The 13,356-nt window shown below is 32.9% G+C and overlaps 1 protein-coding gene across 1 annotated transcript in view; it reads left to right on the forward strand.

The window, feature by feature from the left end:
• The first annotated feature begins 1,963 nt into the window (after positions 1-1,963).
• Positions 1,964-13,356, forward strand: part of ubash3ba (ubiquitin associated and SH3 domain containing Ba) — a 51,998-nt gene continuing 40,605 nt past the window's right edge. The window contains exon 1 of the mRNA XM_056457909.1: positions 1,964-2,541. Within this exon, the coding sequence (XP_056313884.1) occupies positions 2,414-2,541 (128 nt within the window). The 5' untranslated portion in view covers positions 1,964-2,413. The remainder of the gene's footprint in view (positions 2,542-13,356) is intronic.

Here is a 13,356-nt window from a genome sequence, read left to right on the forward strand (position 1 = left end):
TATTATGTGATATTTCTCTATTTGCAGGTCCACAAGATGTCTGATTGTTTTGAATTGATTGAATACATTTGTTGTCAAATCATTTTAAATCATGCCCATATTCTGAAGTTCTAATTATGTCCACTAGGAGACAGTGCAGCAGTGTATACTTGCTGAAACTGACTTGCCATTGTCATGCAGTGACTCAACAGGGTGTAACATGAAATTAATTTATTGAATTGCATTACTTTTATTCATGATTTTACTAGACCGTTTTGCCCACGTTTAATGAATTTTTGAAGGGTATCTTTTTGTAATATTATTAGGTGCTACTTATTAATCAGGCACCTAAACCAATTGTATTAAGCTACCTCATATTTTTTTAAAAAAAAGTAAAAGTTATTATTGTTTTTTTTTTTAATCTTTGAAATTTGGAAGTAATATTATCAGGCTTTTATAGAATAAAACGAATAGTAATGTTTTACACAAACTCATACCTAATCATTTCTCTAAATTAAGAGATTTTCAAAGCTGTATCATAAATTGGCTAGCCTATTATTCATACATTTAAACTGGATAAGCCTATTTTTGTAAAAGATTTTCACAGGGAAAAAAGGTTTATTATAGCCTGCATATTTACTTAACCTCTGTGTGCTGTTGGGGATGTATTCATCCACAGGTGATGCTATTATTATTATTTTTTTTTATGTGTTTATTTGGCCATAACTTATTCTGTGTTTCAGCAGAATTATTTTTGGTGAAAAATCGTATCTTAATTTTACTAAATTGCTTAGAAAATGACAGGATTTAACTCTTTAATTGCCAAATTCATACATTATGTCACTGATTTGGTGAAAAAAACCCACAAAATGTTGTATTTTCAATATAAAAAGTAATCGTGGACTGGATTTTTGTTTTTTATCTTTTATCACAGTCTTGGACAACATTTCCTTTGCCTGGTTTTTTATTTCTTTGATTGGAAAAATCATGACACCGAAAAATCAATCATTTTTGATTGTTGATAGTTTTCCCTGTTGGGAAGAGGTAAATTTGGTAATTTTTACTGTTGATCATTAGTTGGCACCATTAACTCGTTAGATAGGCCTGTGTAAAAAAAAGTCTTAGTTTCTGTATTTTATATGGAGTATAACAGCAAATTAAAGTGTTTCTGTGTGTCAGAGTGACCTTTGTGCACTTACCCTGACGTGTCTGAGAAAATCAAAATATGCATCTCAGCTCTCAGAACTACATGCAGTAAATAAAAACAGAGACTGTATTTATGCACCATCAAATGTGGTTATAATGGAAGTCAATGGGGCAAAAACAGCCACCAACAGTAAATTACGGGGGAAATGAAAATCTAACAATGCATCAAAGCCAATGTTGTTACTAATCAGTCACATGTCCAAGACTGATAAAAGTTTTTTTTCCCACCAAATCAGTGACATAAATTGTGAACCTAGCATTTTAAGAGTTAAAATCCTGTAATTTTCTAAACAATTTAGTGGTCTTGATCCGTTGATTAACAGATCTATGCAAATAATAAAAAAATAATAATAATCTGATGCATTTTTACAGCAATTTAATTTAGTGGATGTTTTCATCCCTAGCATAAGAAAAGGGTAGTAAATTTGAACAGTGCACAAGGGTTAACCCGATACACATAATTGCACAAACCAGCTTTACTTACAGTTCATTGATGGCGTTTTGTGAATGTACAATTTTGCAAGATTTTACTTCAGTTTTGGTCTCATACGACCCCTGAACCACAATATATTAGTGTCATTCATGCTCCTGCGTTCTACCTGCGCACAGTTACGTAAGAACGTTCGGCTGAATGTGAGCAAACGTCAATGACGATGATGCGCTGCCTGAAATTCGAGCGCATCTGCTGAACGTCACTTTAAAACTGCGACTTTAAGAACGAGAGGGCGGGGCCACTAGCATCCCGTCTGCTGATTGGCTGCTTTCGCCTTCAGTCAACTCCATTCATAAATAAGTCATGTCGAGGAGGAACCGATGTAACAAGTATTGATAGATTTCGCTCGCGACGCGCCCGCAACAACATTTCCGAGCGCACAGCGAGACGCGAGAGACTCCGACGGATGATATTTCTTCTCTTGACAGCCACCGAAGGAGATGCCTGTCGATACGCGGACTGAAACGAGATTGACTTCCGACTGGTGACCCCTTTCTCAAACTGTAATGACATGAGCGCTCCAGCAGGAAGCTCAAATCATTTTGTGTTTGGAAACATTGTAGCGCGTCCGCCGAGACTTCTGTGTGTCCGACTGAGGGAATAATGCGGAGCGTTCATGAAGCAGCCTTTACGGTAGATACTGTAGCGATGTTTTAAATGTGTGTCGTGTCCGTTCGGTTGGACGCATCAGAAGTGAGCAAACCGCTGTTCTCGAGCCCAATGGAAAGCTGAACCATGGCAGCGAAAGAAGACCTCTATGCCAAAGTCGCTCCACGGATGCAGAGGCAGAACCGGCCAGGAACTGTCAAACATGGAAACAGCCTGGATGTTTTGCTGTCAATGGGCTTCCCAAAAACCAGGGCGTAAGTACCAGAGTTTCATCTCGAGCATCACGCAGCTGTAATCACAGCTGTAGCCTGAACGTTGAGAGGACAAACGCATGTCATAAGAGCTCTAGTACACAAACACGACAGATATTTATTAAAACACTGTAGTGGAAGTTGCCTTTGTAATGGCGTCGGTCTGTTGTGTTATTGATTAACACGACGAAGTGGGAAATGGGCTCAATCGCCGAAGGCTTAGTGAGTGTAAAGTTGTTTTCCTGTTGCCTCGTTAAACCGTGTTTTAGATGAAACCCTGCTGCATGTGTTCAAGGCAGGACGTGCTCCTGCTACCAGCGGATGAGGTTGGACCGCTGGCAGGTCAGATCATCGCTGTCCATCGTATAGGCATTGTGTCCGCGCATCCATAATCACTGTCAGCTGCCTAACATGTTTTTCAGTTGTTTTCCCAGCTTCTTGGCTTTTGAACAGCCTACCCGCTGGACTGGGAAACGTCATAATTAAAAGATTTAAAGCTATTTAGCAAAACTTTGTGTTTAACAAATCAGACATGTTGCTGATGTTGCGTTTGCACGGGCTTTTTACTTTTCAGAGAAGTGTTTTTATGACAGGCTTAAACTATTTGCTTTGTACAATTACTAAACAAGCCAAACTTGAAATAGGCCTAGCCTTTTTATGGCAATACTTTAAAATAATGTCTAATGATGATTAGTTATAGACCTCGTCCTCCCAAAAATCCTGTCCTGCCGTTAAAAATCCTCTCTTATGATGTTTGCAGGTTTGAAATTATATAGACTAAAATGAAATAACAATTAGCAGCTAATCTGCTAAAGTATTAACTACTCTTTGTTTATGTTCATTAATAAAAACAGATTTGTTGTATTTGAGGTGTTAAGTAAAATTACAACAAGATTTTATTTTAATGAGTAAAAGTTGAAATGAACTTAGATAAAGTAATACTTTATAATAGTTTTTCATTGTTAACTAATGTCAAAACTTGAACCGTTCCTGTAAAGCTTATTTATTTGCTCCTTCTGTAATTTTATAAACTACCACTTGTTACAAAACCTATTCTCCAGGGTCTAAAATTATTTATAGTTAAAGTCATTGTCCTCCTCAAAATTACTCAATTACTCACCCTCCTGCCGTTCCAAATCCAATTATTTATATATATATATATATATATATATATATATATATATATATATATATATATATATATATATATATATATATATATATATATATATAACATAAAAATGAAACATATGACTGAACTGAAATAACAATAATTAGCAGCTATTATGCTACAGTATTAATTACTCTTTCTGTATGTTCATGAATAAAACAGTTGTTGTATCTGAGGTGTTAAAATTTAAAATATAATTTTTGATTTTAATGAGTAAATGTTGAAAGTAACTAAGATGAAATAATGCTTTATATTTATTTTTCATCATTAGTATATGTTAACCAATGTCAAAAATTGAATATTGCTATAAAGTGTTTTTATTTGTTAATTTATTTGTTTATTTTATAAACTACCACTTGTTACAACAAAACCTATTCTCCAGGGCCTAAAATCATTATATTGTGTGCACAATTGTCCCTATAGTCTAATAATTTGTTCTGTTGTATTTAAATAAGGGAACGAATTTTAAATGTGGCAACGATTTACTAAAATTAGTGTACAAATAGTAACTTGGAAGAAATCCTTAATTCATTTTCATCCTTAATTTATGACTTTGTATAATTTATTGATTTCATGTTTTGTGCAGGGCTCCGTAGGCCTATTATACATAGTCTTCATAGTATTATACTTCAGTCTTCTAGAAAAGCATTCACCGCTATTGTATCATTTGACCAGCTTTGTCATGCAACAAAGTTTATAGTGACAAATATACATAGAATTACTTGTGTTGCACTTTGAGTCTTGAGAATTTCTCAAGAATGAGCCGCTTGCATGCAAACAAAAAGGTACCATATTAACCGCCAAACAAAGCTAACAGTCCTGGTTCAAGTCAGATGAGTTCAGAGAGCAATCTAACTGATTTCTATTCTGTTCTATGTTGTTATTGAGTAGAATGAAGTTGGTTTTGTTTGTTATTTAATGTACTCTTATTGTGCAGCGTTGGTTATGTTAATTCAGCAGAAACGCTGCAGACCCGCTTAAAAGCAATGCAGGAAACATTTTCACAGGCGTTTTAGACATTTCAAGTTACTTGAAACTATCTTCATCCACGCCTCACCAGTAGGTGCTGTAAGCTGAACCTAGAGTTGAAAATATACACTATTGGTGTGGGAAGACGAAGAAATTGACAACAGTCAATAACAATCAGAATTTCCTCTGGTGTTTTCAGTCATTTGTGGAGTTTTAAAGTCTAAATGTTTTGTTTAATTTTATTTGTATTTAATTTGCTCAGAAAATATGACCTATTTATTTTAGTATGATCAGTAGTTCTGGGCAAAGATTAATGTACTCCAAATTAATCACGTTCAAAATAAAAGTTTGATTTGACATAATATACGTATGTGCATTATATTTATATAAATACATGCACATATACATTAAACCATACTATACAAAATAATTTTGTTGTTATTTACATTTTTTTATAGTTATTTAAACATATATATATTTATATTGTCTCGTATACATATATATTTTATATCTAAATATAAATCAAGTTCTCAAACATTTGCATGCATGTGTGTAGTTATATATAAATAATAAATATACACAGTACACTAGGGCTGCACAATATATCGTTTCAGCATCGATATTGCAATGTGCGTGTCTGCAATAGTCACATCGCAGGATATGCAATATTGAGTTTATATGTTGGGATTACACTTGAGCAAGAGCCATAATTTTGGAAACATGAGATTTGTTGAGTTTAACCGTAATAAATGTTTATCATCTGCATGTGTTTTTAAAACCTCACTTTGCATTCAGGCACAAGAAATTGTACCTTTTGTAAGTTTAATACATCTTTATTTCGTTTAACTATTCACAATGAAGATTATGCAGTGTGTTTTTTTTACACATGATTGTTACATTTCTGTACATGAATACTATTTGGCTTCTCAGAACACCATAAAAGCACTGTAAATTTCTTTTTGTGTGTGTGTTTATATACGCTTTTAAATTCTTTATCATATCTTATGCATGATTTACTCCCAGCATAATCCCAAATCAGTCTAAAATAATGAATTCTTTCCAAATAGAGCTATTCAAGCTGTCTGGTGAAATTATATTCATATCGCTATATACACTACCAAATCTTATTTAAAGGTTTTAAAATAAGCTTCTCCTGCTCACCAAGGCTGTATTTATTTAATCATAAATACAATTGTTAAATTGAGAAATGTTATTGCACTATAAAATAAAATAAAAAATAGTCTGTTCAAAAGTAGTTTATGCTTTAATTTAATCATTTATTGATTTTAATGGTTTAATGATGATTTAATGTTTTTCAGCTTCATTACTCCAGTCTACAGAGTCACATGATCCTTCAGAAATCACTCTAATATTTATTATTATGACTGGAGTAATAATTTCATTTATTTACTTTTATATACAATAAGTAAGCAGTTATTACATTTTTTATAAATATTTAACAATTTTTTACATTTAATAAATGCTGCCTTGATGACCAGAAACATTTTCTTTTAAAAAACAAAAAAAAACTAAATTTGACCGCTAGTGAATATTGCAGAAAAACTAAATAGCACAATGTCATATTTTTCCAATATCGTGCAGCCCTACAGTACACACAAACACACACACAAACACACACACACACACACACACACACACACACACATATAAGCATTTATTATGGATAGGCCTGGGTCAGTATAAAATTATGACAGTATGATAACCTTGGATAAAAAAATCACGGTTTCTGGGTTTTACGGTATTGTGTTTACTGCTCTAAAATAAGTTCTTTTTAAATGTCTGGGTAAAAAACTAAAACTTTTTCCCCCTTTGAACACAACATATTTTATTTTGAGAAACATTTAATATATTTTAGTACAGTAAACGTACAGTAAACGGCATCTTTGTAGAGCCCTGCACAAGCCTTAAATCTAAGCCCTAGCCCGGCCCTGACCCGAGACGCACAGGCTGTAGCCCTGCCCTTGACCAACAGTCCAACAGAGTCTGAGTCTGACCTGAAGCCCGTCTTTTTTTTTTCACCAAACAGCTTTTACTGTTGTTAAACTAGCAAAATAGACCAGATTTGTATTTAATACAAAGTTGATGTTTTTTCGTTTTGTTTTTTTATCAGAATTATTTAGAGAGCAGTTTTTATAATTATTTTTTAAATGCAAGTTTATTTTAAGTGACATTGATATCCAAGTGATGTGTGGTCCACAGTGAGTTTACTCTATTTACAAGTTGTGCATTGTGCACAACCAGTTGTCTCATCTTTCATAGTTGTCACAATTTGAAAAATTGACCAGAAGTTTGCCTTTCCTCTAGCAATTTTTACAGTTTTAAGTTTGCCACTGGAAATTTTTTTTCTTTTTTGTTTTTCACTGTACGTGGCTGGAAATCTCTATGTGCAAGGCATTCCTCGCACTTTCGCACCACATGCATTAGATCTCATTAAAACTTTTTTGGAAATTAAAAAAAATATGTATTTATCTAATGCAGGCCTGAGGCCCGATATCCATGCTGGCTATGATGTGAATATTGGCCCGAAGCCTGGCCCTAGGGGCATAAAAAAGTCAGGCCTCGTCGGGCTCAAATGTAGGAAATGTAGGGCTCTACATCTTTGTATGTCTTTTCTAGTGGAGATACTGTTTTCCAAAATAAATAAAAAAAACAAAACAAATATATACATACCATAGGAACAGTATAGCAGAAAAATATGGCAGCTGTAAAACCTTGACTTTTCCAAACAGCTGTATACTTAAAAAAAAAAAGGTTATCGTCCCATGCCTAATTATGGATGCGATTAATCACGATGAATTTTTGCCCAGCACTAATCATTACATAAATAAATGATTTTTAAAAATTGCTGATAAAATATAGTTTTTTTTTCAATTGTTTATATCATAAGAACTCAACATAGCATATTGCATTTTCCCCCCATAATGTTTACCCCTAATAAGAATGTTCATGCTCAGCATATAGAAGTATGCCTCTCACAAATCTCTCATTAAAAATCTGATTTTAAAAAGGAAACTATACAATATTATATTCGTGCATATACATTCGATCAGTCAGTACTGAAGCCACTCAATCTGGAGCTTTTCTAACAAAATAACTTATGATAACGGTCTAAAACTAGTACATCTAAATTTATATTCTAGAAAAATATTAAATACAAATAAAAAAATAGGAAAAATTAGGAAAATAGTAAAATATACATTGCCAAAATACATTGCCAAATTCACTAAGAAATGGATAAAAATATTCATTTTCAAAATGGGCTGTACTCAATTATGCTGAGCAATATAAACAAAGCAGTATTTTTAATGAGCAAAACAATGAATACAATTTAATTATTTACAAAAAGTGTCGTCATACCATATGTGGCACCAAACTACTTTTTGACACCTGCAAAGATTCTCTTGATTTAGTTGCCAAAGCTGAACATCTGTCCTTTCCATCACTGTTCTACACTGAGGAGGACGGCTGGAGTAAGGTACCGCCAACCAACCATGAAGGCTGCATTAGGCTGCTGTCAGTGAGGAGCCAGATTCCCATTCATCAAAATTACAGTTCATCTCTGCTTCTTTAAACCACTCACAGCTTCTCTCTCTCTGTAGCTCCCTCGTGTCTTTACTTTTCATTGGGACTTAATCCCGCAGTTTCTATAATCTGTGCAGAATCCTCCTTGCCTCTGGGTTATTACGATGTTATGTTGAGATTGGGATTGTGCAGGCCAAATGTTCCTGTTCGTGTTTAATCCAAGGAGAGCAGACAGAGGTGAATGGGGCAGGATGTCTTTATTGCGTGCTGAGGATGAATCGGATCCAATGAAGGATTTGTGCTTTGAAAACTGTTGATCTTGTTCATGAATATATGTGGTTTAAGCTGGTCAGCGCGTCCTTGACATAAGAATTCTAAACATTTGACCAAATATTTGTCATTTGCTGACATCGGAAGCGGCGGTATGCTACTTTTCTAGCCTTCTATGGTTCGTTTGCCTGCTTCTGACAACATTTAGAAGTTTGCTTAAGTGTTAGTCATCAAGTACTGTGTATGTAGGCCGCTTGGTAGATTAAAGGATACTGATCGTCTTGTTTTTATAATCACTCTAAAAAGGTGGTATTTGGACACATGAAATGTCCTCAGTAGGATCAGAAATGACACCAATTTAAAATGTTCATTGAGAACGTGGCATTGTTATCTTAAACTGGTGTTTTTATACGAATATGCATTATGGGGAGAGTACTGATACTTTCACAGACATGTAGTTTGCAATACAGTATACAATATCGCATGAAGCAGGACATTTATGCTGGCTCTTACAATTGGATGTTGTTAATTTTTCATTATTTTAGTCAGGATATGTGTTTAAATCCTTTTGTTTAAAGTCGTAATTTTAAAGATTTTAATATGGTTTTGTAAATGATGTCGCTTTAATTTAAATAATTGAAATTGTTATAAAACTAATTGTTAATAAGCAATTATAGAAATGTTAATTGTATTTATTTGAGGTATTATGTCTTTATAATTGTATTGCTAATATGGCATGTTATTTTTTTTCATAGGACAAAAATCATATAAAGACATTTGGTTATTTAAAGATTTGGTTTTCTTTTATACACTGTAAAAATATCCGTTAATTAACACTTTCCATATTTTGTGATTTTTATTTATTTATTTATTTTTATTTTTTTGTTTTCCGAGAGTTTTCTGTTTATTTATGGTTGTGAATTGCATTATGGGACCTTGATCTCTGTTCTGTCGACAATTGAAAATTGTTGAAAGTTCAACTCTACAGTTTAACAAAGTGACTTTTATTGATATTTTAGTAGTTTGAAATAATATAATGTACTATACAAGAAACATTATATAGAGAAATAAATGTGTAAAATAACAGAAAATGTCCTGGCAGTATATTACAAGGTTTTTGTACCTTAATGTACAACCCCTACCCAGACAATATATCAATTTACACTATTAAAAATGTTCATAAACGTCACTTTTTCCTACTTTTGAATGTTAAAAGTTGTTGGAAGAAAGATCACGGTCCTGTAAAGCAATTCAAAAGCATACATAAACGGGAAAAAATAAAAACATGAATCCCAAAATATGGAAAACTACTACTTTACGGATATTGTTTACAGTGTGTATCATATGATATTCTATATCCTATAGGTGTTTTTAGAACTATTTTTATTGACAGTATGCCATGTGTACTATATCAAATTTTTATATATGCACATTTATATTTCAGATTTATATTTCTTTCATGTTAATTGTCAGCTCCGATATCTAAGTAAGTAAGTAAGTGAAAGAAGGGTTACAGTGCAGAGTTTGTCTTTAAACAGTATTTATTCAGATATAAATCAGTCAGTGGGGACTGCTTATTTTGGCCAGGCTCAGTATAATACAGTTTATGTGTCTGCACTGATGAGGCTTTAAAGCAGTGGTTCCCAAAGTCGGGGTCGTTTGGCGATTAAAAAAAAAAAAAAAAAAAAATCTAATAAACTTGATTAAACTATTATAATTAGCATATTTTATCCGTAACCTACAGAAGATAAAGAGTTGTTACTAATTGCATTAAAAACAACAACAACATGCTAATAAAAAGCCATTAGCCTTAAGTTTTTTATTTTTTTACATTTATTCTTCCCCTTTGGATTGCGACCTCTGGGGTGTTTACCTTATATTAGTAATATTAATTGTAATATTTAATATTAATAGCGTCTGTTGCAGCAGTCTGATTTTAGAGCACCATGGTAAACTTTGACACCTTTACAGCACTCGCGTACACTAAAAATAAAAGTTTTTAAGATTAACAAAAATTATAAACAACTGAACATGGAGGTCTACAAGTGGCAGCCTCCAAAATTAAATCAAGAATAGCCTTGTCTAGTAAACATTGTGCCCTCCAGTCTCATTAGATGAGGTTAATATTAAATTAAACAAATGAATAAATGACAAAAATAAATAACGATTGTTAGACGGTTGCACTATTTTTGTGTTGTGAATATGCTTGTTTATATAGGCCTGTAGGTGTGTGTGTGTGCGCATCATCACAACCACCTCAGAGGTTAGTGGGGGTCGTGAGTCACTGGAGTTGTTATTTTGGGGGTCACATGGTCAAGCTTGGGAACCCCTGCTTTAAAGGACAGACTGAGAAAGTTAGATATTTGACTTCTGCGGCATATGTAATATGTAATAAGCTAAACATGACAATGCACGCCAGGAGTTTTAATTGGTCTTTCAGGACAAAAGCGGTCCAGATGATTGTCATTGACACAGAATGGTGGGAGGGAACTGTTTGCTACATTCTAATTAAGATTGCGTGAGCCAGTTTGTTTAATTTTACTCTATCATTACGCTTGATATGTGTTCCAACTTTTTACAGATGATGTGCTATATTGATTAAATTGCAGTGAGTTCCTTAAAGTGTACTAATTTATGGGGTCTTGAGTTATTGATTGTTTTACAAGCACTAGCTCTTTGTTGGAGTATCTGGTCTGGGCGAAAAACTCCAATGTGACACTGATTACATTTACATGGACAATAGTGATCAAATTATTTGCATTAGTCTGAATAAGACAATAATGTCATTAAGGTATTTACATGAGTTGCCATCTGTGACAATTGAGACATTGGATGCGAGTATGAACTGGAACAAGAGTGTTGTGAATGGAATTTGATACAGCACGCCGTATATGGGAAAAAAAAACCTCAGCATTTCACGATGCAGGTGTCTGCGGTCCTTCACTGACTCGGTAGATGCAGAGAATAGTGTTAAACAGCCATGTGTGTATTGAACATCCTGTCACAAAACGCAGTGAAAAGTCCTACACGATGGTAATAGTTTGATTGCGATGTTTACATGTCTGTACAGCACTTTTTAATAATGCCACTAAAATCAGCATACTCCACATGTCTGATCCAATTTCTGTTGAGTTGGATTAGTATTGAGTATTGGTGTCCATGTAAATGTTTTTGTGAATTAAAGTGATGTGTTGTTAAGTTGAAGTCAAAATGATTAGGCCTTCTGTGAATTTTTTTTTAATATATATTTTCTAAGTGCTGTTTAAGAGAGTAAAGCTTTTTTTCCTCAACATTTTAAACGTAATTGTTACTTAAAACGTAACTAATTTATAATAATGTTTTTCGTTTGCCATGTTGACGATAACATTTGTTATGTAGAGAAAAAAGGGGGCTGATAATATCGACCTTAAAATTGTTTTTAAAAAATTCTAAACTGCTTTTATACCAGCCAAATTAAAAGAAAAGAATAGAATAGAAAAAACATTATAGGAAACGCTGTGATAATTACCTTGGCAGGTTCATCAGTTGGGAAATATTTGAAAAAGAATAAAAATGTCACAGGAGGGCTAATAATTTTGATTTCAAATTTATATGCGCACACACACACACATAAATAAGGGCATGGGATGATAACCGTTTTCAAGGTAAATCACTGTTTGGAAAATCAAAGTTTTAAAACTGCCTAACCGGTTACCGTTATATCTTCCCTATGGTATATGTAAGATTTTTTTTATTTACATTTTATTTACTTATTTATTTACTTTAAGTATTTTAGCCTTTTTAAGTCTAAATAAATCAGTGTTTTAAAACTAATGAAGACAGCAGAAGTCAATGATTCATTTTCATTATTCAGCCTGACATGTTAACTGCTCCAAAATATTTCAAAAGTTTCTCAAAATAAAATATATTGTGTTCAAAGGGGAAAAGAGTTTTCATTTTTTTTATCCAGACATTTAAAAAATCTGATTTAGAGCAGTAATCACAATACTGTAAAACCCTGAAACCGTGATATTTTTATCCAAGGTTATCATACCGTCAGAGTCTGACATGCACATGTATCAGCATCTTACATGCATACAGTATGTGTACATACACACATAGATCTATACCTCTCCACACCTAGCACTAGATATAGAGAATTAATTTAAACTTCAGAGAGAAACATGTTTGAAATTTTCTCTTGAACTATGAACTGTTACATTCACACCCTTAAATTCTGATTTAGTCTTCTAAAATTTCATCCATTTATACTTTCTAGACATACTATACATTTATACTGCTATTTTCTATTTACATTTTGAGACAATAATATATAATAATATAATATTATAATACTATATTTTTTAACTACACTATATCAATCCTTGCATAAACTGCAAAAACATATTTTTACATACATACTTGACTAAGTTTTATCATTAAAATCTGTTTTAATTACAGATGCATGTATATTGGTGGTTCATTCTGCTGTGGTTACCCTTTGCAAAGGGAATAAGCTGAAGGAAAGTGCGTGAGTGATGCTTAACACGTTATAGGTATGTTTTTAATTAAAACATCTGTTGCTACTTGTAGTATGTCAGGCTTTTGTATATGAATTAGATTGTTTGCGTTCACTCTTAAACTGATTTGCTAAAGTAAAAAATGTGGAAGGTACATGACCACTGACCTTTGAATCAAGGTTATTATAGTTAACGAAAACGAACGAAAAAACTAAAACTAAAATGTAAAATAATTGTCGTTAACTGAATAAAAAATAAAAACAAGTTTTTCAAAAAAACTAGAACTGACTGAAACTATATTGTGTACATCCAAAACTAACTGAAACTAACTAAAATTATAGCAAAAACCTCTTTCGTTTTCGTATT

Source organism: Danio aesculapii, chromosome 5 (genome assembly GCF_903798145.1).
Source record: "Danio aesculapii chromosome 5, fDanAes4.1, whole genome shotgun sequence".
NCBI classification, from domain to species: domain Eukaryota; kingdom Metazoa; phylum Chordata; class Actinopteri; order Cypriniformes; family Danionidae; genus Danio; species Danio aesculapii.